Genomic DNA, 25508 nt, shown 5'->3' with positions numbered 1-25508 from the left:
CCTCCCCTCTTCTCTCCCCCCTCCTGGAGCTGACAAGTAATTCCACTGGGTTATACAAGGGGTATCACTTAATACCCCCCCAAAAAAATCAAGTCACATGAAATGGAAATTCACAATTTCCTACAAAATCATCATTTGTGTTCTACTATGTCGATGGAAATACTCTTTTTGGTATGAAGTTCGGAATAAATTTTGTTAACAAAGGATCAGTAGTCAAACATGTTGAGCAGCAAGGATAGACAGGGGTAGGACTGTGATTGAGTGAATAAATTAGGAAGCTAATTTGGGAGTGAAGCTCCCCCCCAAAATAGGCTTAGAGCTATGGCTCTTGTCATGGAAAGCTCTTAGACTTGGAGACAGGAACTCTGAATTAGTTCAAATTTCAACATTGGGAAGTGTATGACCATGGAGAAATGATTTCACCTTCTGGAGTCTGTTTTCACATCTGTAAAATGGAGTCAATGACACCATTCCTAATTTCCTTCACAAAATGGTTGTGTAAATGAGAGAATACAGGTGGCTCAGTGGATTGATCCCGGCGGTCCTGGGTTCAAGTGTGAGCTGTGTGACCCTGGGCAAGTCATTTAACCCCCACTGCCTAGCCTTCAGTGCTCTTCTGCCTTGGAACCAATACACACTATTGATTCTAAGACAGAAGGTCAATGAGAAAGTGCTTTGAAGTATTTAGAATGAAGGAAAGTAGAAGTCAGAAGATATAGGCTTCTGGACACTTCCCTTAACCCATTTCCCTGCTCTCAGACTTAATCAGCTTCCCATCAGAAAAAAAAAATGGACTGGGGAAGAGACTGAAGGGAAGAGCTAGAAGAACTAGACCTCTATGGCCCCTCTTAGGTGAGTGATTTATCATAAGGATCACGAATTTTGCAGGGAAAGGACCTGAGGGGTCATCTGGTTCTACCTGTTCATTTTACAAATCAGGAGACCAAGACCCAAGAGGTATGGAGACTTGTCCAAGGACCCATAGGGAGCTTTCCTTACTTCATGTTCCCATCATCTGCCTAGCACCTGGCACTATGCCAGGCACTCAGGGGCTCAACAGATATTTGTAAACAGCCAGGTGTGTTGGTGCTGGGGAGGGCAACTCCCAGAGCCTAGGGTGCCCTCTAGCGTCTTTCCGATAATCCCTGGGTCCACAGAATCCATCTTGGTACCCTGAGTGTGACTGGGAGGACCACAAAATATTGGAATCAGAATCAGCCCCGCTCCCCATCCCTCCAGCCACCTGTGGACTGCCCTAAAGGGATGGACTCACCCTGCTCTTCTTCAGAGGCACCCCATTGGTCCCACAGCCTCAACGACAGGGTTGACTGTGTTACTGCTCTTTTCAACAAACCTCAGTGGCTCCCCATTACTTCTACTAAAAGGACTCATCTAGGAAAACACTCTGAAATCAGGTCCTATTATACCAAAGTCTTGGTTTGTAGTTAGAAACTCTGAGTACAAATTCTCACTCTATGTGGACCTTGGATAAGTCACCTAATTAATAAGCATTGTTTATTTATATAGCTTATTATGTTACATTTTATAATATTATTTGTTAAAGTCATTTAAAATAAATTAAATAATGCTTGTTGATTGTCCTTTAACTGTTCTGCATTGAGTTTCTTCAATTATGAAGTTGAAGAATTGAACTGTATGTTCTTTAAAGTCCCTCCTTGGGGAAGGAGACGACGTGAATCATATAACCTTGGGAAACTTATGTGTACATTTGTTACTGGAATAAGTAAAGAAAGAATTTAAAAAGATAAAAATTAAGATGACAAAAAAAAATAAAGTCCCTCCTAGTTGAAGAGCCAAGGTTCTTAACCTGGACCCACGGGGTCTTTTTAATAGACTTCAGGCATCTATGAACCTGGCTGGAAAAAAATAAATCTCAATATAATTGGTTTCTTTTAGTCTCCCGTGCATTTTACTTGATGGATTGAAAAGAACGATTGAGAAGGGCAGCTGGGATGCTCAGTGGATAGAGAGCCAGGTCTTTGACAGGAAATTATGAGTTCAAATCTGGTCTCGGACATTTCGTGGCTGTGTGATCCTGGACAAGTCACTTGACCCCCATTGCCTACCCCTTACTGCTCTTCTGCCTTGGAACTCAGTTGGGATTGATTCTAAAACTGAGGATTAGGGTTTAAAAAAAGGGAGTCCCTGCAAAAGGGACCACGACGCACACACACAATTCTGGTTTTGAGCTCAGAGTGACTTCTCTGCTGCTGCTGGACTGAATCTTTCCTCCCCTCCCCTCCTGTCCTTCCCTCAACCCCTGGTGACTCCTTCAGTTGTTTGGGTACAGAGGGAGGTGTGGGAGAAAAGCCCCATTCCAAAGCTTCAGGGAGACCTGGGCAAACCCTAGCAAGCCAGGAGACCGCGGAGCCACGACAGCAAAGAAAACGCCCCCAAGTTTAGGCATAAATTAGTTTATTCCTTCACAAGGTACATCCTGAGTGCCCAGAGATGCTCATTTGCTATGTTATTTGCTCAATACTGTCACTAGCTGGGTCCTAGGACCCAAATTCACTATCATACATACTGAGAGGGGCAGGAAGAGAGTCGGCAGTGGTCCAGCTGCCTGTGCTTCCTGCCAGGGGCATTGAATGCCATCATGAATACATGCTTACAGTGGATGGCCAGGGACACTTGACCCTCCCTATGTACCAGCAGAAGCAAAAAGAAAGATGCCCCAGCAGAAAGCATTAAGAGAAAGACCCGGCCCAGAAACCCCCCTGACTCAGAGGCGGCGGGGTGGTCAGTGACTAGGAGTCTCTCGTGGATACTTCCCTCTGCCCTCATGCACCCTCATGTACACCCCTTCCCTGGTGGTCAGTGAGCCTCCTGCCTCACTCCCTGGCCCCCTTCACTCTTCCATAGAGATACAGAGATGCCAGATTAACAGCAGCAGGTGTCAGGGGGAGGGATGTATCCTCGATGATCCAGAATCACCTTCTGAGCCACCTACATCATCTTCTTCTAGATGGGTGTCAAGGGTTTAGGGCAGGGGCAAGAGGGGTGGGCTGGAGGCTGGCAGAAATGACAGGAGGTACCACTTCAGGGCTCCAAGTTCCACTGAGAAATGTGCTTCTGGGCTGTGAAAGACCCCAAAGCCACGTGTCAGAGACCTACTCGATCCCCATTTGGGCAGCCCATTCCAAATGGGCCATGAAAGGTAGGGCACATTTAGTGAGGTGCCCTCTGGGAAAGCCATGTCCATCAGAAGACCTAGAAAGGAGGAGGGGCCCTCTGCAAGGACGCTGGCTATGTTCTGACCAAAGGACCCCAAGTTGCTCCCCAGACTGCTACTGATGCTCCCTGCCCTCGTAACGGAATCAGCCCAAGGCATGGAGAGTGCTGTCTCTATACCTGAACTGACCCAAGGATTCCCCTGCCTCCCTATAGCCCCGATAACCCTGCTGGTGTTAGAGAATGAAGACGAGCCCAGGGGGCTGAGCTGGCTACCCAGAAGAACCTGTGAGATGAGAATCAGGGGAAAGAAAGTCCAGAAAGGAATTCCAGGATGAGACAAGGAAGGAAGATGGCGGGAGGGACAGGATGATAGGGGGAAAAGGGAGGGAACCCAGTTCATGGTTTGGCATTCCTGCTTCCAGGAAAGCAAGATTGGAAGAAGGGAAAAGACAGAACCCTGAGAGTTGGGGCATGGTGAGGGAATTGGGGGGATAACAAGGGGCCACTCACCGAACTGGCAGATATAGCGATTTCGGGTTTTGCAACGCTGGTCATTCCAATTGAAGGCAGCTGATGCCTGTAGCTCCACACAGTTCCCAAATCTGCAGGGTCCCAGATGGAGAGAATTGAGAACCATTCCATGGGGAGTGATCAGGGTAGAAATTTGGGGGTGAGAGAGTTATGCAAGTAAGTTCTATGGCTCTACTAGGAACTAAGTGTCCTGCAATGGAAAAGATGCTGCCCCTAGTGGTTCGACCCTAGGCAAGTCACTTAACCACCATTGCCTGGTCCTTGCCACTCTCCTATCTTAGAATTGATACTAAAGGGGGAAGCTGGGTGGCTCAGTGGATAGAGAGTCAGATCTAGAGGCAGGAGGACCTGGGTTCAAATCTGGTCTCAGACACTTCCTAGATGTGTGACCCTGGGCAAGTCACTTGACCCATTACCTAGCCCATTCAGCATGCCAACCCCTAGACCTCAACTTCTCCAAACTTGACATTTCCATCTTCTGTCTCTAAATTTCCACAGAGCTTCTCCACTCCCAGCTCTACCTGTCAAAAGCCTTTACCTTCTTCTTCAAATACTGGGGTCTCTTCAAAGCCTTTTCTAATTCCCAGAGCTGCTAGAATTCTCATCCTTTGAGTCGTAGCCCCGAGAAAATATCAAGTCCTTGAGGATGGAGACTCATTTTTGCTCAGAGCCTAGCCTTGTGTCTTGCACATAATGAACATTTGTTGAATCAATGTAAATATTATTTTGCCCTGTTTTCTAATTGTTTCCTGTTTTCCTGCCTCATTTTCCAATTAGCTGGAAAAGGCTCTTGAGAGCAGGGCCATCTCAGCTGTAATACTGGTCGACTGCCTGATGGCATGAAGGAAAGATGGGCCAATGACAGGACAGTAGACAGTGTTGAGATTTTGGCCACTTTCCAACTTGGAATGGCCCCTAGCCCTGGGATATCCCTCCCTGAGCAGCTACCCTGTTAGCAAAATGGGCATTTACCCCTCTGAAACTACCCTACACATCAGAATGTGCCTTATTATTTTGTTGATTGGCTTGACTTAAGAAAGTGATGAGGAAAATGTTAATAATGCAGATAAAATTTGAAATTGGATACATATATATATATCATACAACATGTTGTATCCATGATATATAACATATAAAAATATGCCACAGATGTATCTATCATATGTGTATATATTTTATATTATATATCTGATCTATAAATATTTAGTGTACACATCCAAAGAGCTAAAATCAGATTAAACTTAAAAGTTTATATATTATAGATCACCGACAAGTATGCATGATACACTTTTAAGTTTATCCTGTATTAGAAACATTTTATCCATCACTTTCTTAAGTCTACACAATCAATGAAACAATAAATCAAATGTTGAAATATAGGGTAGTATGTAATATAACCTATTTATATGTCACACCTGGAGAGCCGGTTGTTAAACATTTAACAGCATACCCCTGCCCCTTCCCCCTGCTCTCTCACCCTTGGTTGTCTGGCTGACCAAAAGCAAAACTGGTAAAGGAATAGTGCTCTCCTGTGGCCCAGCGGAAAGAGTCCTTGGAGGTCTTGTAGGTCAGTCCTAGGGTAAGGACAACACCATCAGGTCAGTATCCATCAATCTTCTGGGAGGGGTCTCTGTTTTTGGCTCTACCTCCACCCTAAATCAACACTAAGGGAGGGAGTAGGAGGGGGTACTCCAGTGTCTTGAGTCTATGGGTCCCATGCCCCCCAATTCCTTCACTATTCCCTTCCCTGAAGAGCTTTCACCTACTGAGGACCACTTCCTAGTATTAAAGCCCCTGAACTTCTCCCTCTTTCACCCACTGGCTCCCTTCCCTTCTCCACTTCATACCCTTGGCCAGTCTTCCTGATCTTTTCTGGAAGACAGTTCTCCTCCCTCTCGCCCTCTCAGAGAAGACCACTGACCCAACAGCTGGGCAGATTCCTAATCTCCTGGTCTTCCCTGATCTCTTGATCTCCATCTCCATCTTGTCTTCACATGGCTATGGCTCTGGGATCCACCCAGCCCTATTCCAAGACTCTTAAATGGGACTACAAAATCCCCCCTGAGCTGGGCAGCCCCCATAGTCCTTCTCCTACCCTACCATCACTTCCAGCCACCATGCTCACCAATCCAGAAGTTCCGCGTCTCAAAGTCAGCATCTGTCACTTCATTGTTGGTTTCCAGGCGTCCCAAGTAGAAGGCAAGGATATCCTGGACTTTTTGGTTCTCAATCTGAGCCAGCATTCCACCCTTCTCCTACAAGTCACTAGCCTTGTCACTGATACCATCTTACCCAGGGAACCCAAAGCATCTCTGGGCTTCTCCTCGGAGAAACTCCAAGAGACCCCAGCATCCACCCTCAGAAAGACCAAGAAAAGCTCCACGAATTTCCCCACCTATATGGTGCAATGGATAGAGAGCTGGATTTGGAGTCAGGGAGATCTGAATTCAATTCCTATCTCAGATACTTGTTAGCTAAGCGACCGTGAGCAAGTCAGTTAATCTCTGACTGCCTCAGCTTCCTCATCTCTAAAATAGGGATAATAAGAGTATCTGCCTTCCATAATTGTTGGGAGGATCAAATAAGATAATATTTGTAGTGCACTTGGCAAAACTCAAATATTAATGCCGAGTATCATTATTGTTAAGAGGTTACCTCCAGAGCAAAGCTTCAAGAAGGTCCCTGAAAAGTCAGCCAGGATGGGCCAGCTAGGAGTCTACACTCCATTTGGCCCTTGTGGGCATGTCAGAGGAAAGAGCACCACCAATGGGGGCTCTATCCCCTGTCTTGCCTCCAGGCTGCTTGACTGAACACTGCTTGGATGGGATGGGAGTCTTCCAGAGAGATGAAGGACCACCAGACCTTGCCATGGCTCCTGCTATTAGCTCCTGAAGTCCCCCCCCCACCTTCAAGCCCTGGAATCCCCAAGAACTGTCTCTAGTGATCTTAGGTTGTTAAATCCCCCTGGGCTTTGCCACCCTCCTCCCTGAATCACCCATAGGACTTCCAGGCCTTTCCATTTGCCCTGAAGTTGAATTTCTTTTATGTTGCCTTTCCCAATTAAAGTATGAGTTCCTTGAGAATAAAAGCCATTCCCCTGTCCCTCATTGTATCCCAAACACAATTCTTGGAACACAGTTAAAGCTCTTAAAAAGGCTTTCTCATTGATCGATTGATTCATTCATTCATCCTGTAGAAAATAGGATTTGGAATCAGAGGACCTGGGTTCAGACCCTGGCCTGTGTGACCCTGGCCACTGAGTCACTGAACTTCTGTCGCCTCTGTTGTCTCTTTAGCCAAATGAGGAGGTTGCAGTCAATGATCTCTGCAGTCCTTTCTGTCTCCAAATCTATGATTCTAAATCCTATGACCCAGGATAGGACTTCCCAGAGGAAAACGAGGCATAACCTGGGACCCTGTCGTTGTATACCCAGCACCTGGCATGGTGCCTGGCATGGAGTAATTCATATGGGTTGAATTAAATTGAGTTAGACAGTTTCTCCCTTCTGTGAACTGTAGGGGCTCTGTAAGATCGGGGACTGCATCTGCAGTTACCCCGTTTTCTCAAAAATCTCCTAAAAGCTGATGGACTGAATTAAACGGAATCAAAGCAGATTCTTTGGTATCTGCCCTCTGGGATTGATGATCAAGAGAACTGGACAGTTCCCAGCTGGGTGACCCTGGGCAAGTCACCCATCATGGTCAACCCCTACTCCTTCTTCTGCCTCATAAACAATACACAGTATTGATTCTAAGATGGAAGGTAAGGGTTGTTTTATTTTTTAAAGAGAGAATTAGGGGTGGAAAAGAAGAGAGAGGGAATGAGTATTTCTGCAGCACCTACTATGTGCCAGGCACTGTCCTAAGCACTTACTCATTTGATCCTCACAGGAACCCTTCAAGATAAATGCTATTATCCTCATTTTACAATTGGGGAAACTGAGGCACGTAGTGATTAAGTGACTTGCCCAGAATTATATTGGTAGTAAATGAGAGAGGATTTGAACCTGAGTCCTAATTACAAATCCAATTTTGTTTTCCCTGAATCACCCTGGATCCCATGAACCACATCCTAGACTGAGAAAATTGGCCAACTAGATTCTAGATAGACAATACCACTCAAGTGAGGTCTAGAACAAGGGGAGACCTTGCCCTCACACTAAAGGGGTTGTTGTTCATGCTCTTGGGACTTCTTTCCAGGACATCAGCCAGTTCGAAGGCAAGGTGATACTGGGGAAAGAAGACCTTGCCCTCACACTAAAGGGACTGAAGTCAGGAAATATCTATTAATTATTCATAGAGGCTGCAAATCCTCCCTCCCTCCCTTTCACTCAGAAAAGGCCAGGACCCTCTCCCTCCCCCAGGGGTCCCACAGGAACAAGAGCTTCACCTGACATTTACTCTTAGCTCCATAGTAGGTGTCTGCCTCAGGGGAGACCATGAAGCAGCTGCCGTCTATCCAAAGGTCACAGGCATGAAAGGGAAACTGGACCTTGACTGAGAGAGAAGAGTGTGGGTCCTTGGGTGCTCATATACCTTGGCATGAGGTCAGGACAGAGAGCACCTGGATCAGTCAACTGACAAGTCCTTGCTATATGCAGAGCTACAGAGACAACAATGGAACAGTCCCTGCCCTCCAGGAGTTTACAATCAATCTAGGGAGACTGCACTTACATCTATCAGTACACAAAGGATAATAAATACAAAATAAATGCGAGGTTGTTTGGGAGGGAGGGGCAGTAGCAGTGGGGAGGAATCTGGGAAAGCTTCATGGACAAGATGGTAGTTGAAATGAATCTGGAAGAAGGAACACTCTTGGAGGCAGAAGTGAGGAGGGAGGACATTCCAGGCAGGAATCCAATGCAAAGGCTCGGTGATGGGAAATGGGATGCTATGGATGAGAAAGAGCCAGAGGGCTAGTTTGGCCAGACCATTGAGTGTGGGAAGAGGAGAAAGGTATTATTGAGGCTGGAAGGAAACCTCTCCTGCATGCTCAGAAAGTTACACACCCACAAAGGTCCTGGCAAGTTCCAGCAGGCAAGACCTGCCTCCTTTGGGTTCTGAGAGAGAATCCAGAGCCCTGGGTTTGGTCTGGATTTCGAGAAAGGAGCTTCTAAAGCAATACTCACTAGCACACTCAGCTCCACCATAGCCAACATCACAGAGACAAGAGCACTCCTCTTCTCGGAATCGCCCATGTTGACACCGGACACTGCACCTCACTGTAAGGTACCCAGAGTATGGGTAAGCCAGCCTTGACCCAAGCCAGTCCCTAACTCTGACCCTTACCTCTGAGCCTCTAGCACCCAGAGAACACCCTTTGGCTTGTATCAGTATTGCCCCCTTCTTGATCTCCCCAAATGAATCCACCCTCATTATTTCCTAGAGCCATAGTTAGCCCACAGTAGAAAACTTGAGAGTTGGTGAAAAGTCAACACTTCAGTCAGACTAGAAGGAAATGGGGGGCATGGGGGAGCAGTTTGTCAAGCACAGGCCAAAGCTGCTGCTGGGTACAGGGGACAGCATCCAACTAGGAGGGTCAGTATGGCTCTCAATCCTCTCTTCCCTTCTGTAGGCTGGATGGGAGGGAAGCCTCTTTGGTGAGAAGAAAGCATGGGCTCCTCTGACCTCGTGAAGGAGAGGGGTGCCTTCCAACTCTGAGCTGCCCAAGAAATTAATTCTTCCCTCCAAATTCATCTTAATTACTTCTAGAATTCTTTTCACACCAGGAATGGCAACGTGAATTTGAGAGCTCATTTTCTGCTGCTTGCCCCTAGTTGCAATTCCTTGCCCAGGGTGGCGGTTGTCCCAGGTGCTGAAATGATCGGTTATGGCTCAGCATAGCTTCCTTCACTTCCCACTCAATTCTCAACCCTTTGCATCAGATGTGACGGCCCATGCCACTACTGGCCCGACTGAAACTGCTCCCTGCAAAGTGACTGATGGTCTCTGAATGGACAAATCCAATGGCCTTTCCCTCAACAGTCATCCTCTTTGATCTCCATCTGCATTTGAAGATGTGTAATAGACCTTTTCTCCTGGACACCTTCTCCAGCCTTCGCTTCCATGACACTTCTCTCTTTTGGTCCTCCTCCTCCTCCCTGCCTGACCACACCTTCTTATTCATTGCTGGATCAAAATCTCTGTCCCACCTTCTCTGATGGAGGCTTTCCATACTTTGTCCTAGACCCTCTTTTCATATGATGATCATAATAGTTCTCACTTAATAGATCTCACAGATCATAATAGCTTTAAGTATAGCGAAGCCCTTTACAAAGATTTCATCTGATCATCACCACACCCCTAAAAGGCATTATTGTCCTCATTTTATAAATGAGCAAGATGAGGCAGGTGGATAGGAAGTAATTTGACCAGGGTCACACTACTAGTGAGTGTCTGAAAGCAAGATGGAACTCCTAATTCAAGATCCAGTGCCAGGATTATATCCCTATAAATGGCTCACAAATCTATATATCCAGCCTAATCTGTCTCTTGACTGCTAATTTTAGTGCCTTCCCTTTGTTATTTCCTATTTATCCTGTATAGAACTTACTCTGTATATATTTGTTTCCATATTATCTCCCCCATTAGATTATAAGCTCCTTGAGGGCAAGTTCTGTCTTTTGCCTCTTTTTGTATCCCCAGTGCCTGGTATACAGTAGACACTTTAAAATAGTGATTGATTAATTGATTAATTGATTGATTGAATGTCAGCTCTGTACAGCCAGAAATCGCCTGCTAGACATCACTATCACAACACATCACTGACATCTCCAACTCAACATGGCCCACACAGAACTCATTTTCTTTTACCCATACACATTTTGTCTCTAAGTTTGCTTCTTTCTTCCAAGGATACCGCCATCTTTCTAGTCACCCATTCTTGATGCTTTTCCTTCCCTCACATTTCTTCTCCAGTCAGCTGCCAAGTCTTAATAATTCTACCTCCACAAAGTCTTTCCAGTCCATTCTCCTTTTTGACTCTTGCATGAACCATAGCAAAAGTTTTCTAATTAGATTTCCCTCTACCAGTCTCTTTCATTCACGTAACTGTCAAAATAACCCTAAAGGGACATCAATTCATTGCTGGTGGAGTTGTGAATTGATCCAACCATTCTGGAGGGCAATTTGGAACTATGCCCAAAGGGCGACAAAAGAATATCTACCCTTTGACCCAGCCATAGCACTGCTGGGTCTGTACCCCAAAGAGATAATGGACACAAAGACTTGTACAAAAATATTCATAGCTGCGCTCTTTGTGGTGGCCCAAAACTGGAAAACGAGGGGATGCCCATCAATTGGGGAATGGCTGAACAAACTGTGGTATATGTTGGTGATGGAGTACTATTGTGCTAAAAGGAATAATAAAGTGGAGAAGTTCCATGGAGACTGGAACAACCTCCAGGAAGTGATGCAGAGCGAGAGGAGCAGAACCAGGAGAACATTGTACACAGAGACTAATACACTGTGGTATAATCGAACGTAATGGACTTCTCCATTAGTGGCGGTGTAATGTCCCTGAACAACTTGCAGGGATCCAGGAGAAAAAAACACCATTCATAAGCAAAGGATAAACTATGGGAGTGGAAACACCGAGAAAAAGCAACTGCCTGAATACAGAGGTTGAGGGGACATGACAGAGGAGAGACTCTAAATGAACACTCTAATGCAAATACTATCAACAAAGCAATGGGTTCAAATCAAGAAAACATCTAATGCCCAGTGGACTTACGCGTCGGCTATGGGGGGTGGGGGGGAGGAAAAGAAAATGATCTATGTCTTTAACGAATAATGCTTGGAAATGATCAAATAAAATATATTTTTTAAAAAAAATAACCCTAAAGGACAAGATCTGATCATATGATTCCCCTCATCAAGAATCTCAGTGGCTCCCTATACCTTTAGGATAAAATAGAAATTCTTTAGCTTGGCATTGAAGTCTTTCACAATCAGACTCCAGTCTACTTTCCCAAGCTTATTTTGTAGTATTCCTTGTCTATAATTCCCCTTTCTACATTTTCCCATATTTTATGGTCTAGTCAAGCCAGCTATTGTATTTTCCCTAAACTCTGCATTCTGTCTCCCACTCCATGATTTTGAACAAGCTATTCCCTGGAATATACCTAGAATATACTTCCTTGCAATACCATAACTAGTTCAAAGCAAGTGAGGCTTTGCCCCAACACATTAATTCTCTGGGTTCCCTCCCTGGAAAAGTCTGCTTCCTCCTCATAGTGATCACCATCCCTGTGCCTTATTGGCTTTATGCCCTCCCCAGGGTCCTACCTCTGGGATTTCTTCCCCTGGATCTCTTTTCTCTCCAGGCCCCCAGAGGACTGGACTTCTCTGTCTCCTAAGACAGTTGCCCCTGTAGTCAAATTTTCTTCTTTGTGACTATGCCTTCTCCAAAAAAATGCCGCCGCCACCAACAGTGACAACAAAACCCCCTGCTTTTGTCCCAAGTGGAAAAACAAATCTAGTTACTATTCTATTTTCTAAAATAGATATGGATAATTTTGGTCTCTAAGAATTCTTAGCTTCCTTTAAGGCTACACTGTGGTGCCTCCTCCTCTGTGAAGTCTGTCCTGATCATCCTAGTTATCATTGTGCGCTCTCTCTCTCTCTCTCTCTCTCTCTCTCTCTCTCTCTCTCTCTCTCTCTCTCTCTCTCTCTCTCTCTCTCTCCCATCTCCTATTTGACTCTGTCTCTCCATTCCTCCTTCCCTCCGACCTTCTTTCTATCTCCATCACTCTTCTTTTCTCTTCTTTTTCTCCTTCCCTCTCTCCCTCCTTTTATCTCTCTTCTCTTTCTTTGTCTCTTTCTCTCCCTCCCTCTCACTCTTTGTCTATCTTTCCATCTCAACTCTCTGTCTCCTGTCTCTTCCACACCCCTCTTCCTTTCCCCTTCTTTCTCTTTTCTCACCCCCTGTCTCCTCAAATTATTTGTGTGCAAGTTGTATCCTGCCAGTGGAATGGAAGTTCCTCAAGGGCAGACACCATTTTTCATTTTGTCTTTTTTGTCCTACATTTAGCAGTTATAAATTGTCCAGTTGAGTTGGGGCTCCTGCTACCCAGTCTTACTGCCTATGGAAGCTAAACTCTCTGTGTACCTCCACCATCATTTTTCTGTACAACCCACATTCTCTAGGACCCTCCTCACCTTGGCAATACCTGCCAGTGTAACCTGGGGGGCAGTGACAGTGACAGGTACTGACATTGAGATGTCCATTATTCCGGCAGCTCATCCGACATGGGTTTCTGGGTACCTCTGATCAGAGAGAGCATAGGGATAAATGAGGAAAAGTTAGGGACACATCCCCACTAGGCCAGGCCAATTTCAAAAATGCCAGGATTCTCTGGGTGGCATCTTAGGCAAGGCAATATTGCCAAGGGCAGGACAGCATTACTCATGAGAATGTGCATCCCCCTCACTCATCACTTCCATCCAGAGAAGCTGTAGCTTCCTCTGGGCCATTAAGAAAATATTCTAGAAATGACTCTCCAGGAGGATGCAAAGCAGGAAAAAAGAAGAGGGGGGAGAAAAGAGCTAGGGGATACTCACCACAGAGCCCACCTCCATGATCCCAGGCTTTGAAGCAGCCTGAGACACCAGCAGTACAGAGAGAGCACCAGGCCCCCTTTTTGTATGGTACAATAGTCTTCCCATTCATCTCCCAGTTGCCCCTGCACAAAAGAGCACAGACCCAGAGATGTTGAAAGAGTATTGAGTCTGCAGCCACAGTGGTTGAGACATTTCAGTAGTGTCTGACTCTTCATAATCCCATTTGGGGTTTTCTTAGCGGAGATACTGCAGTGGTTTGCCATTTCCTTCCCCAGCTCATTTTACAGATGAAGAAACTGAAGCAAACAGGGTAAAATGACTTATCCAGGGTCACACAGCTACTGAGTATCTGAGATTGGATTTGAACTGGGGAGATGAAGTTTTTGGATCCCAGGCTTAGCACTCTATCAACTGTGTCACAGTCCCTGTGTTCAAGTATCACCTTTGATCCTTCCACCTATGTAACCATGGCCAAGTCATTAACTATGCCTGAGACCCAATTCAACTAAAATGAGAAGATTTGACTAGAATCAAGGATTCTTAACCCAGATCCTAGGGATATATATCAGGAGGTCCATGAATTTGTTTTTAAAACTATTGTGATAACTACATTTCAATGAAATTGGTTCCCTTTGTATTTCATTTTAAGCATTTGAAAATAGGATTCTGAGAAGGGATCAATGGGTTTCACCAGCCTGCTGCTAAAGGTGGACATGGCAGTGGATCATTTAGTCCCCAAGTCTCCTTCTATCTTTAGATCTAGGATGCTCAGAAGGATCTAGTTACCTGGATGGGATAGGAGGAGAGATACTACCAGAAAATTGCAAAAGGTACAAGTGCTCTTGGCTGATGCCCCCAAGGAGGAACAGTCCCCGAAGAATGAACAACACCCCCCAAACCGGATATGGGGGAGACCTTACCCAGGAGAATAGGCACAAGCAAATGCTTCCATTTCCAAGAGACCCACATTGCAGAGGTGCTTCCCACAGCCCAGCTGGCTGGAAGTGGCCCATACAAGCTGCAGGAGATGAAGAGAGCCCACAGGCTTAGAGTCATTGGACAGGGTCCAGTTCCCACTTCCCATCTGCTCCCCCCTCTGGCATGTCCCAATCCACCCCCCAGAGGAGAACACAGGAGGAGGGTCTTTCAAGCTGGGAACCACACAGAGGCAATCAGAAGGAAGAACATGTCTCAGCTTTCACATCCCCCCAAACACCCAGATTTGGGTAGAGCTTGGCTGGGAAAACTTCCTGAGGGAGAAGAGTCTTGAGTTGAAATATGAAGAAAGAGGATCGCAATGGGTAGAGAAAGTTGCATGGGCGTTCCAGGCAAGCAGGTAGGCAGGGAGCATAAGGGGCTGGGGTGAGCAGGGGTCTCTGCAGAGCATGAATTTAGAGCTAGAAGGAACATTCGTGGTGTTCTCATGCACCTCATTCATTTTACAGACAAAGGAAACTGAGGTCAACAAGGTGAAAGTGACTTGCCCAAAATCACACAAGTAACAAATGGGAGTGTCAGGAGAGTATATTGTATTAAGTTGTGTTCTTAAATTAATTTATTGTAAACTACACATGCAATTATAAACATATTTATTATTATTTATTATAAATTATATGTGCAATTACCCAGAATATGTTGAAAGACAGATTTGACCTCAAGTCTTGCAGACTCTAGGGTAGGGTCTCTAGCCACTATACAACACTGCTTCCTCCTATAAAACTGTTAATTGTAGATTTAAAAAACACCTTAATAAGTGATAACATTTATATAACCTAGTGGAAGTGCTTATTGGATCTGGGAAGGGAGAGGATGGAGGGGAGGGAAAGAAAATAAAATATGATGAAAAATGTTTTTTAAAAACCTATCTTCTGTCTCAAAATCAATATGATGTATTGGTTCCAAGGCAGAAGAGTGGTAAGGACTAGGCAATGGGGGTTAAGTGATTTGTCTGGGGTAACATAGGTAGGAAGTATTTGATGCAAGATTTGAACCTAGGACCTCCCATCTCTAGGCCTGGTTCTTAATCCACTGAGCCATCTCAATGACCCCTTAATTATAGATTAAAGCTGATAGGAGGCAGTGAGGTGGGAAGAGCAAAGACTCTGAATTCAGAAGACCTGGATTCCAACTTTTCCTGTGTGATTTTGGGCTACCTGCTTTATTTGTCTAAGCCTCAGCTTCTTTTTCTGTAAAATAATAGACCTGGACTAAATAGGTCATGATCAGTGACACATGTTAAATCCAGTGGAATTTCATGTCAGATATGGGAGGGGGAAGGGGAGGGGAGGGAAAGAACATGAGTCTTATAACCATGGAAAAATATTCTAAATCATCCAATTAAATGAAATTTTCAAAATAAATAAATAAATAGCCTCCAAGCTCCCTTCTAACTCAAACTATTTGCCTTATGATCCCAACTTGGTGTTTGGGTTGAACTCCTGAGAAAACAGATCCCTGAGTTCCCAGCAAGCACCTACCTGGGTGTAGTGAGCACAGGACAAGTTGCTGGCGCACTGGGCAGCTGAGTAGGCATACCACTGTCCCTCTTGAAACCATGAGGTGACCACATCAGTGAAGGAGGCAACCCCAGCAGGCAGTAGCTGCACATTCCAGCCCACCTGCAGGGCCTGGAACCCCGTAGGGAGCAGGGCCTGAGCTGAACACTGAGCTGCCTGCTCCTGGGCCATCCTGGCCAGCTGCTCACTCCAGTCCTGTGGGAGAGGCAGAGGCAGAGAGCTGAGCCAGCAGGCCCCTCATTGGGGGTGGGGAGACACATGGGCACAACACTCAGACTCACCCTGGGAACCTGTTCAGGCTGCACAAGCTGCCCAGGCCTCAGGGTCTCAGCAGGATTATTGTTCTACAAGAAGATATCACAATTCACATCTATGTTACATTCCCCAGAGTCCACATACCTTGGATCCAGTTCCAAAATTGAGTTACCATATATCACAAAAACCCTGAACCTTTTAAACTAGCTTTAATTAATTCAACTGAATTAATTAAAGTTAATTAATTCAGGTTCCACTCTGTGAACATCATCTAGCCCTGGAGATAGACTTTTTTCTCCTCTCATAGGCATATGTTCCTGCTTGCAAATAAAATGATAGTAATTATTCCTCATCAACCTTACACCCCAACTCCCCCAACCCCATCTATCACACTCTCTCTCTCTCTCTCTCTCTCTCTCTTTCTCTCTCTCTCTCTCTCTCTCTCCACTGCCTCTTTGTCATAGATGAAGAAAAATCACTCATGTTCCCTAGAGAGTAAATGGAAAACAAAGACCCAGAGAGGGTGAGACCTCTAAGCAGGGCCACAGTTAAGATGGAGCAAACAGGCCTTTGGCTCAGGGTCCAGAAATTAATTGTTATTTATTTTTAAAATGAATTAATTTTAAATTAAATTTATGTTTATTAAAAATTTTAATTTATCTTGAATTTTTAAAAAGCATTTAAATTTATTAAATGTTATTTTTAATTAAAATGAAATTATCTTTAAAATCAATATGTTTATTGACACCTTTTTATATTTACATCAATCCCCAAATTCAGAGGACAGCACTTGGACTTCATTAGCAGTGTGGCAACAACTCAGCTTAGCAATTAGTTAAAAAGGATGATAAATTAAAATAAGAACCAGATGGGAGTCTCCTCCCCACCAACACACAACTGAATCTGTCTTGAAAAGTTAATTTGAGGGTGATTTTCATGCTGTGTGTCTTAGTATCGTCCCCTTTCATCCCAAAATAGCTAGATGCTGTTTGACCTTCCAAAGTCACAGAGCAGGACATTGTCAAAGCTGAGTGAGGCTGGAATGTTCTCAAGTAGCCCCTGAGAACCCTGAAAATGACTCAGACTCCTCTAGAAATAAAACCATTTCCACTTAACTATTGAATGATCTCTGGGACGCTTTCCTTTTTCCTAACTGTGATTCTGAAAATATTGTGTGTTTAGAAAAGCAAAGATGTTAGTATAGAAAGCTTAACATCAACAGTTTTATACTGGCTCTCAAAGCAAAGATTCATTCCAGAATTTACCATAGTGCCTAAGGGGGACCATCAAGGAGGCTCCATGAAGGGAAGAAAAGAATTTCCAGGAATGAAGTTACCCAGTTCATTATATGTGCTGTAAGCTTGAACCCACTTTCCCTTGGACAGTTCAAAGAGAGTTGCTAGAGAGTTATATCCCAGACTTTTGAGGGGATGTTTCATACTAACTGTTCTTACTATACAACTTGAGCAAATATGTATTTCTTAAAGCTGAGGGCATCTAGTTATCCAGTGGTTATTAACTGATAGTCAATGAGAGAAACACACTGTTGGGGGGACTTGTGAGCAAAAGCATTAGGAAAGGACTTTCTCCAAATCAAAGGGGAGAAGTAGCAACTGCCTTCTGGGAACCCTGTGCCAGTATGAATGGAGGCTTGGGACAATAGCCCCAGAGCCTACCCTACATTTAAAAAGAAAAGCCAGTTGTATATAATAGCCACAGATTAATGTACAATCCTCATTTTCTGTTTTACTATGACTCTGGAAATATTCCTTTTATTTGCCATTGGTTAATTTAAAAATATTTTTTAATCAAATGTGCATTTTTTTGGCAAATGATATAATGGATTAATTAAAGAACCCTAGAGAATCAACTAGAAAAAATAATCAAACCAACTAACAACTTCAGCAAAATTACAGGATATAAAATAAGTCCCCCCTAATCATCTATATTTTTGTATTTTTCCAGCAAAATCCAGCAGGAAGAGTTAGAAAGAGAAATACCACTTAAAATAGTTACAGATGATATGAAATAATTGGAAGTCTACCTGCTAAGACATAAATAATGGCAAATCTAAATAACTGGAGAAATATTCATTGCTCATGGGTAGGCGAAGCCAACATAATAAAAATGATGGAGATTGTGGAAATTACTTATTCAGTACCATGTCAATCAAATTGCCCTTAAAATTTATATTATAGAGCTAGAAAAATAACAGAACTCATCAGGAGAAACAAAAGGTCAAGAATATCAAGGGAATTGATAATTTAAAAAAAAACAGTAAAGAAGGTGGCCTAGTAGCACCAGATCTCAAACTATACTTAAAAGCTGTGATTATCAAAACCATTTGGTACTGGGTAAGAAATAGAGAGGCCAATCAGCAAAAATAGATTAGGTACCCCAGTAGGTAGAAATGAGCACAATAACTTGGTGTTTGATAAACCCAAAGATGTTAACTATTTAGGCAAGAATTCGCTATTCAACAAAAACTTTTGGGAAAACTGGAAAGTAGTCTTATAGAAGCAAGGTATAGAACAACATCTCACATTGTATAACAAGATAAGCTCAAAATGCCTCTAAGATTTAGACAAAAAGGATAACATCATAAGTAAATAGTGGAGCATTGAAGAAATTACCTCCAGATCTATGGATAATGGAAGAGTTCATGACCAAATGGGATAGAGAAGATCAGGGGAGCAAAAATGGATAATTCTGTTACACTTAAAAGAGATCAAAATCAATGCAGCTAAAATTAGAAGCAACCCAGGAAATGTGGGGGAAAAATCTTTGCAGCAAGTTCTCTGATAAGTTTCGAAGATACAGAGGGAACTGATTCAAATTTAAAAGAAAAAGAGCCATTTTCTAATTTACAAATGGTCAAAGAATATAAATAGGGAGTTTTCAGAGGAAGAAATCCAACTTATTAAATAGCTGTATGAAAATATGTTCTAAATTACTAATAATTAGAGAAATGCACATGAAGACAACTCTTTAGTACCATCACACATTCATTATATTGGCTAAGATGTCAAAAAATGAAGATGACATATGCTGGAGAGATTGTGAGAAAACAAGGGACACTGAAAGTGGGACTGTGAATGCTGGGAAGCACTTTAGAACTATTCCCCAGAAGCTATTAAATTGCGCATATCCTTTGATCTGAGGGTTCCAATACTAGGTTTCTATCCCCAAAGAGACCAAAGACAGAGAAAAAAGACCCATGTGCACAAAGGTATTTCTAGTAGCTCTTTTTATGGTAGCAGAGAACTGGAATTGAAGAGATGGAATGACTGGAAGAGTGATAGTACATGAATGTGAAGGAATACTATTATGCTATCAGAAATAAGGAACTGAATGATTTCAGAAACCTTAGAGAGACTTGTATGAACTGATATAACATGAAGTGAGTGAAACCAGAAGAACAATTTTTTTTTGTAAAAATATTTTATTTTGCCAATTACATGTAATAATGATCTTCCATATGTTTTCTGAAGTTATATGATCCAAATTGTCTCCTTCCTCATTTCTCTCCCCTTCCTAGAGATGGTAAGTAATTTGATCTGAGTTATACATGTATTATCATGCAAAACATATTTCCATATTGTCTATTTTTGTAAGAGAATAATCACATGAAACCAAAACCCTAAGATAAAAACCCAAATAAACTAAAGTGAAAAATAACAAGCTTTGATTTGCATTCTGACTCCAACAGTTCCAGAAAAACAATTAATAATAATCAATTTTAAAAGATGGGGGCAGCTAGGTGGCTCAGTAGTAGATTGAGAGCCAGATTCAAAGAGGGAGAGGTCCTGGGTTCAAATGTGACCTCAGACACTTCCTAGCTGTGTGACCCTGGGCAAGTCACTTAACTCCCATTCCCTAGCCCTTACTGCTCTTCTGCCTTGGAACCAATGCACAGTATTGATTTTAAGACAGAAGGTGAGAGTTTAAAACATTTTAAAAAGATTTAGTATCCCTAATCAGTATGACTAATTATAATTTCCTTTTCTTTTTTCCCTTAAACCCTTATTTTCTGTCTTAGTAATAACTCTAAGACCAAATGGGAAGGGGTAGGCAAACAGAGGAAAAAGGATTTACCTAGGGTCACACAAGTGTCTGAGAGCAAATTTGAACTCAGGTCCTCCTGACTCCAGTCCTGGCCTTCAATTGACTGTGGCACCTAGCTGCCCCACCAACCACAATTTCAAAGTACTCATAATGAAACAAGTTATCCAGATAGAGAACTGATGGGCTCAGAGTGCAAATCAAAGTATATTTTTTTCCTTCTTTTTCTTTTTTTTCTACTTTTTTAAAAATGTCTAGTCCAGGAATTTATTTTGCATGACTATACATGTTTGTAACAGGCTCTGTATTTCTTGACTTTCTACATGGGGAGGGAAAAGGAGGGAGGGAGGTGATTTGGAAGTGGAAAGAAAAGAAAAGAAATGAAGTGTGAGTAGGGGTTTGAGCGAGGGGGACGTTTGGACTTAAGTGTTGAGTATAGATGGATGGTGGGGCTTGGGAGTATTTACTGGAGTCTACAGAAGGATATAGATTCTGTGTGTGGGCTGTTCAAAGAAGATTCATGGCGCTGGGGAGCCTTGAGAGTGGGAGAGTTCTGGAGGGGCTCTTTGTCCTGGAGACATCCTACCATGGACAGCTCCGGGTCCTTTGACCTTGATGGTGGCCCTGATCCTGGGGCTACACACCCCAAGGCCGCCTGAGCAAATTTAGCAACAGGAAAGGGAGAGGAGACCTGGGAATGAAGGAGAGAGGATGCTCTCCTACCCACCCCCACCTCCTGGGAACTTCACCCCCTGGCATTCAAGGTCATTGCTGAGCTGGGAAGGCATTTATGGCCTGTCTCCCAGCCTCCATGGCTGGGGGCTGAACCAACCAGCTGGATGGTGACTCTGAACGTTCACTCCCTAGGAAAGCAGTCAGGGAGAACCTCTCCCACCCCTTGAAAGCTCCCCACACCCAGGGCCTCGTTAACCATTGTACCAGATCCTTCACTCACCCTGGGTCAGATGGAAGGTGTCTTTGGGACCAGAGCCTGGGGGGCGACCCCTTCTCTGGGCATCTCCCCCATGGAGCAAGCCAGGGAAGGCTCCAGGTTTCCTTGCCTGAAATTAGAGTCGGATGCCTCCCCCTCCAGCCAGATGTAAGGAGGTCGTACATTCTGCCCGTATGGGAGAAAAAAAACCCATCCTGGGAGCTGGGGCAGACGGAGACACTCTTGGGAAATTTTCCAAAGAGAAGACAAAGTATGGAGACATGAAGCTGTTCCCAGAAGTGCCTGGCTGACCATGAGGTAGACCTAGCTATCTCTGGCCCCTTGGTCAAGCCCTCCCTGGACTGTCCCTGGTCCCTAGGCTACTCTTGCCTCCATCACTTGCTGACACTCCATCTCTGGAGCCAAGGGAGGGTCAAGTCAGACAGCTGAGCCCAGAGAGGGCCTCTAGAGTCCTAGGGGGGATCCCCAGGATGACTTGTTCAGGAAAGACACCTCAAGAAGTCAGTCCCACCCAATGGGCTTGCCACAATTCCCTCCCTCCATTTACAGAGTGATAAAGCCGAGGGTCCCCACTGGAGACTCAGACACGACTCCCTCTGTCTGTCTCGCTTCCTTCCCTGTCTCTAGCTTGGAAGTCTCCAAACCTTCCTCCGGCTCCTCAGAGGAGGAGGAAACACTCTCTCAGAAAGGGTGTTGTGAGGATCCAAGGAGAGGATCCACATCCGCTGCTTTGCCACCCCTAAAAGGCGGGGTTGTAAATGCTGGCGATTTTCATTTGCTCCAGGGGCAGGAAGGATGCAGAGCTTCTGATGCCCCCCTTCCCCCAGTCTCCCCAACATACACACACACACACACACACACACACACACACACACACACACACACACACACACACACAATCCCAGCTAGCTGAAACATTCTGACAGGGGCGCTGAGGCATAAGGTCTGGAGCTAAGCACCGAGTGCTCAGCCACCAGGGGATGGGAAGAAGGAGAAACAGTCCTGGGGTCTGGGGGTCCTGGGCCTGGCCTGGGGCAAAGCCCCACATGACCTCTATCATCCTCCCAGAGCCCAGGGATCCTGGATCTCTCCAGGAGGATCCATGGTCCCATCCCTTCGCATCTTGGCCAGGATCACCAAGCCACTCACTACCTGGCCTCAGAGGAGGTGGGGATGAGGACCTCGTCCACTCCCCCCTAACTCCAGGCAGAAATGGGACAAACAAGCCCTCAGAGAGAAGTTCACAACTTTCTTTTCTAATTAAAAAAACCACCTTTTCTGTCTCAGAATGAATACTAAGTATTAATTCCAAGACAAAAGGTCAGTAAGGCTAGTCCGTTGGGGTTAAGTGACTTGCCCAGGGTCATACAGCTAGGAAGTGTCTGAGGCCAGAGTTGAACCCAGATCCTCTGGACTCCAGGACTGGCTCTCTGCCCACTGTGCAACCCAGCCATTCTTCTCCACAATTTCTGAGTTCCCCAGGAAGGGAGAGCTCAAGAAACTCGGCCAGGCTGCCTGCTTCAATGCCAGTCCAGCCTCCATGGACTTAGAGACTGCTGATGACCTTAAGTTTAAACTAGAAGTAGATAGACTCCATAGCTACCCTCACCCTCTCTCGGACCTCGCCAAGCCTTTATTTGCACCCCTTGAATGCCCTTGGCTAATATTTATTTTTATTATTCATCCTGTATACATTTAGTCTCTACTGTGTGCAGAGAAGAGCTCATGGCCTTGGGAGAGATGACTTGGATGGGGTCAGTGAAGACCCAGCTGCTATGTGTAGATCTCTAGCTATTGTCTCCTTCTTGTTCCTCTATAGGAAGATCTTAGGGGGCTTTTCCCCAATAAACTCAGCTCCTAGCGCAGTGTCTGGCCCATTCTTGGGGCTGCTCGACACCCTTGCTAGATTTTCATTTCCACGAAGGCAGGGGCTGAGCTTTCGCTCCATGTTGCTTCTCCCCATCACTCACCTGCACACAGTAGGTATTTAGTTCAATGTTTGTGGACTCTAAGAGAGTGGAGCCTTCTCTTTACCAGCAAAGGCTCCCAATTCCTTTAGCCCTTCCTCATGCTGGGGTTCTATTTTGCCCCTCTTGGGTCAATCTCTTTGGCTTTCTCCAGTCCTTTTCTAGGTCCATCCTGGAAGCTGGGAAGGGCAGGGTGGGATGGGGGAGTCTTCCCCTAGTGGAAGGGGGGGATGCAGGAGGAAGGGTCCTCATGAGAAGGATAGAGGAAAGCAGGCAAGTCCTGAAGGGTATGAATGCCAAAGCCACTGCACATTGGCTCTGGGTGGAAACCGGTGGCCATAATTTACCTAATTAGAACTTTCAATCATGGGATTTCAAGGACATGCAATTGTTTGGAAGGAGCCACACATTTCCCTGGCGATGGAAAGAGCAACGATGGACCGTCATAATTCAGACACTCACCATCCTCTGCATGTTGGCGGCTGGCGGGTGGACCTTGCTCCGGAGTCTATTGTGGAGGGCGAGAAGCAAGAAACTTTCCTTCAAGCTCAGGGCTGGGATGATCAGTGGTGGAGCAAAGGGAGACACACACAGACAATGGTCAGTCCAGGCTGCAGATTCAAAGCCCAGCAGGGCCTCCTGGATCAGCAGGGCCTGGACACTTGTCTCCCAGATTGCAACAGGAGGCAGGCAGATCTCCATGGTGATGGGCAAGGGGGAGACAGGGAGGAGGAAGGGGTGGGGAAGAGAAACGTCTCATTGGAAGCAGGACACAAAGGGACAGAGACAGAGACAGAGAGGGGAATGGGAAGCGGAGGCCACAAGGGCTTTTCTCCCTTGGGGAGCACTCAGGGATGGCAAAAAGGAATGGGTCTGAAGAAATTGGGCACATCATCCCCAAGGACCTGAGGAATGTCAGGAAGGAAGAGAGGAAACCCCCCAGATTGTTCATGTGAGGAGAGGGGATCCCTGAGAACCCAGAGGCAGGAGGAATGCGGGAACCCCAAAGGATACCCAGCCAAACTGTGACAACATTCTCTACCCCTCCTCCCAGCCCACACATGGACCAGGCAGGCCCCATAGAAACAACCTAGGAAGCAGGGAAAATGAAGAATCCGAGCAGCAGGCCCCGGGGACATGGCAGGAATGCTTGGAGATTAAGAGACTCAACATCTGAACACATGAAATCTCCCAACCATGAACCCCTGAAATGTGCAGTTAAGCAAAATTGGATTTGTGTGTTGTTTGCATCGGTCTGGCTGATTATTCCCTGGCAAGCTCCAAGTGGGGGAAAAAGACTGGATTTCAAGTCAGGAGGATTTGTTTGAATCTTTGTGACCTTGGGCAAGTCATTTAACCACTGAGGTTTAGTTTCCTCCTTTGTCGAATGGGGCAGAAAACCAGATGGTTTCTCAGGTTCCTCCCCCATGAATTAAAGGGTTTCCACTCCCATTCCTGCCCCAACCCATGTCCTGGTTTTCTCCTTTGTGGACTCTCTTTGGACCATCCATCTCTGCCTGAAGGGAGGGTGGAATCAAACTAGAACAAGGGAAAGGGAGACCCTCAGTGGAGGGTCACTGCCTGGACTTTTCTACCCACAACTCCCAAGGGACTGTGCTGGACTGTTGGCCACTCAAATGGGTCAGAAAGCCCTGAATTAAGCCCAGCCTGGGGATGGATTGAAGTATCTCTGAGCTCGAGAGGCCATAGGAGCAGGCATCTGGTGGGCACCCGGAGTGCAGCAGAGAGAAGGCGGTGGGCAGAGCTGCCACCCTCCAGATTTCCCTTCTTGGACCCTCTGCCCTCCCACCTCCACGGATCATTCACTGTCTCCTTCAGGGACATCCCGAGGATGGAGAGGAGGCTCTCTGTGGGGTTTACAACGTCTCCCACCCTTTTCCTCCAGAGCCAGACCTCCCAAGGTCCCGGACCTCCCTCCCTGCCGATGCCCATTACCTTGGTAGAGGGGACCCTCCTTCTGCAGTTGGGGCATTTGGATTTCTGCCCTGGTGAACCGAAGGAGGCCCAGGAGCAAGGTCAGGAACGCCCATGGTCCCTGCATGGGGGGCAGCTCCTGCTTGGGCACCGGACGTGAGGTAGGCTGGTTGGCACCGGGCTGGGCAGAGCAGGGCAGTGAGAGTGACTGGGATGCTGAGCTGCGACAGTCTCTGCTCTCCCAGGGCACGTTCCCAAGCACTGATGTCTATTCAAAACTTTAGACTGTCTGGGCTGGGCAGGGAGAGACAAAGGGGAGCGACTGTTGAGTAATGGCTCTGTCCAAACAGTGGTTGGCTTCCTGAAAGGAGAGAAAGGCAAAATGGAGAGCCTGCGGAATCCCCTCTGTCCTCCCTGCCTGTCCACCCAGCCCCGTGTGCACTGACCCGGCCCCTGCTAATCATTGGAGCGTTATTAGAATGCTGGGGAGCCCCAGAGGCCCCTGCTGATTGGCTAGAAGACATTCCAGGG

The 25508-nt window shown here is 45.5% G+C and overlaps 1 protein-coding gene across 1 annotated transcript; it reads right to left on the bottom strand.

Annotated features, from left to right (window-relative positions):
• Positions 1–2419: 2419 nt before the first annotated feature.
• LOC100024120 (C-type lectin domain family 18 member A) lies at positions 2420–25508 on the bottom strand. Its single transcript, XM_007477513.3, has 12 exons — positions 24999–25508; positions 23505–23596; positions 15768–16001; positions 14211–14308; positions 13291–13412; positions 12889–12996; positions 8859–8951; positions 8120–8226; positions 5855–5984; positions 5207–5303; positions 3709–3800; positions 2420–3101 (listed from the first exon to the last, which is right to left on the bottom strand). The coding sequence occupies exons 1-12, from the start codon at positions 25102–25104 to the stop codon at positions 3064–3066; spliced, it is 1317 nt and encodes a 438-aa protein (XP_007477575.1). The 5' UTR covers positions 25105–25508; the 3' UTR covers positions 2420–3063.

Source organism: Monodelphis domestica, chromosome 1 (assembly GCF_027887165.1).
Source record: "Monodelphis domestica isolate mMonDom1 chromosome 1, mMonDom1.pri, whole genome shotgun sequence".
NCBI lineage: Eukaryota > Metazoa > Chordata > Mammalia > Didelphimorphia > Didelphidae > Monodelphis > Monodelphis domestica.
Note: the sequence above shows the minus strand (reverse complement) of the source record. Positions and strands in the feature narration are given on the sequence as shown.

What these genes read in the sequence shown, in the direction of transcription:
- LOC100024120 (XM_007477513.3), bottom strand. Translation starts at nt 25,104, where the DNA reads ATGCAGGGACCATGGGCGTTCCTGACCTTGCTCCTGGGCCTCCTTCGG. An exon ending in GGAGGGTCCCCTCTACCAAG is followed by an intron (nt 23,597 to 24,998) that starts GTAATGGGCATC and finishes TGATCATCCCAG; the next exon opens with CCCTGAGCTTGAAGGAAAGT. An exon ending in TGGTGGAGCTGAGTGTGCTA is followed by an intron (nt 8,227 to 8,858) that starts GTGAGTATTGCT and finishes CTTCTCTCTCAG; the next exon opens with TCAAGGTCCAGTTTCCCTTT.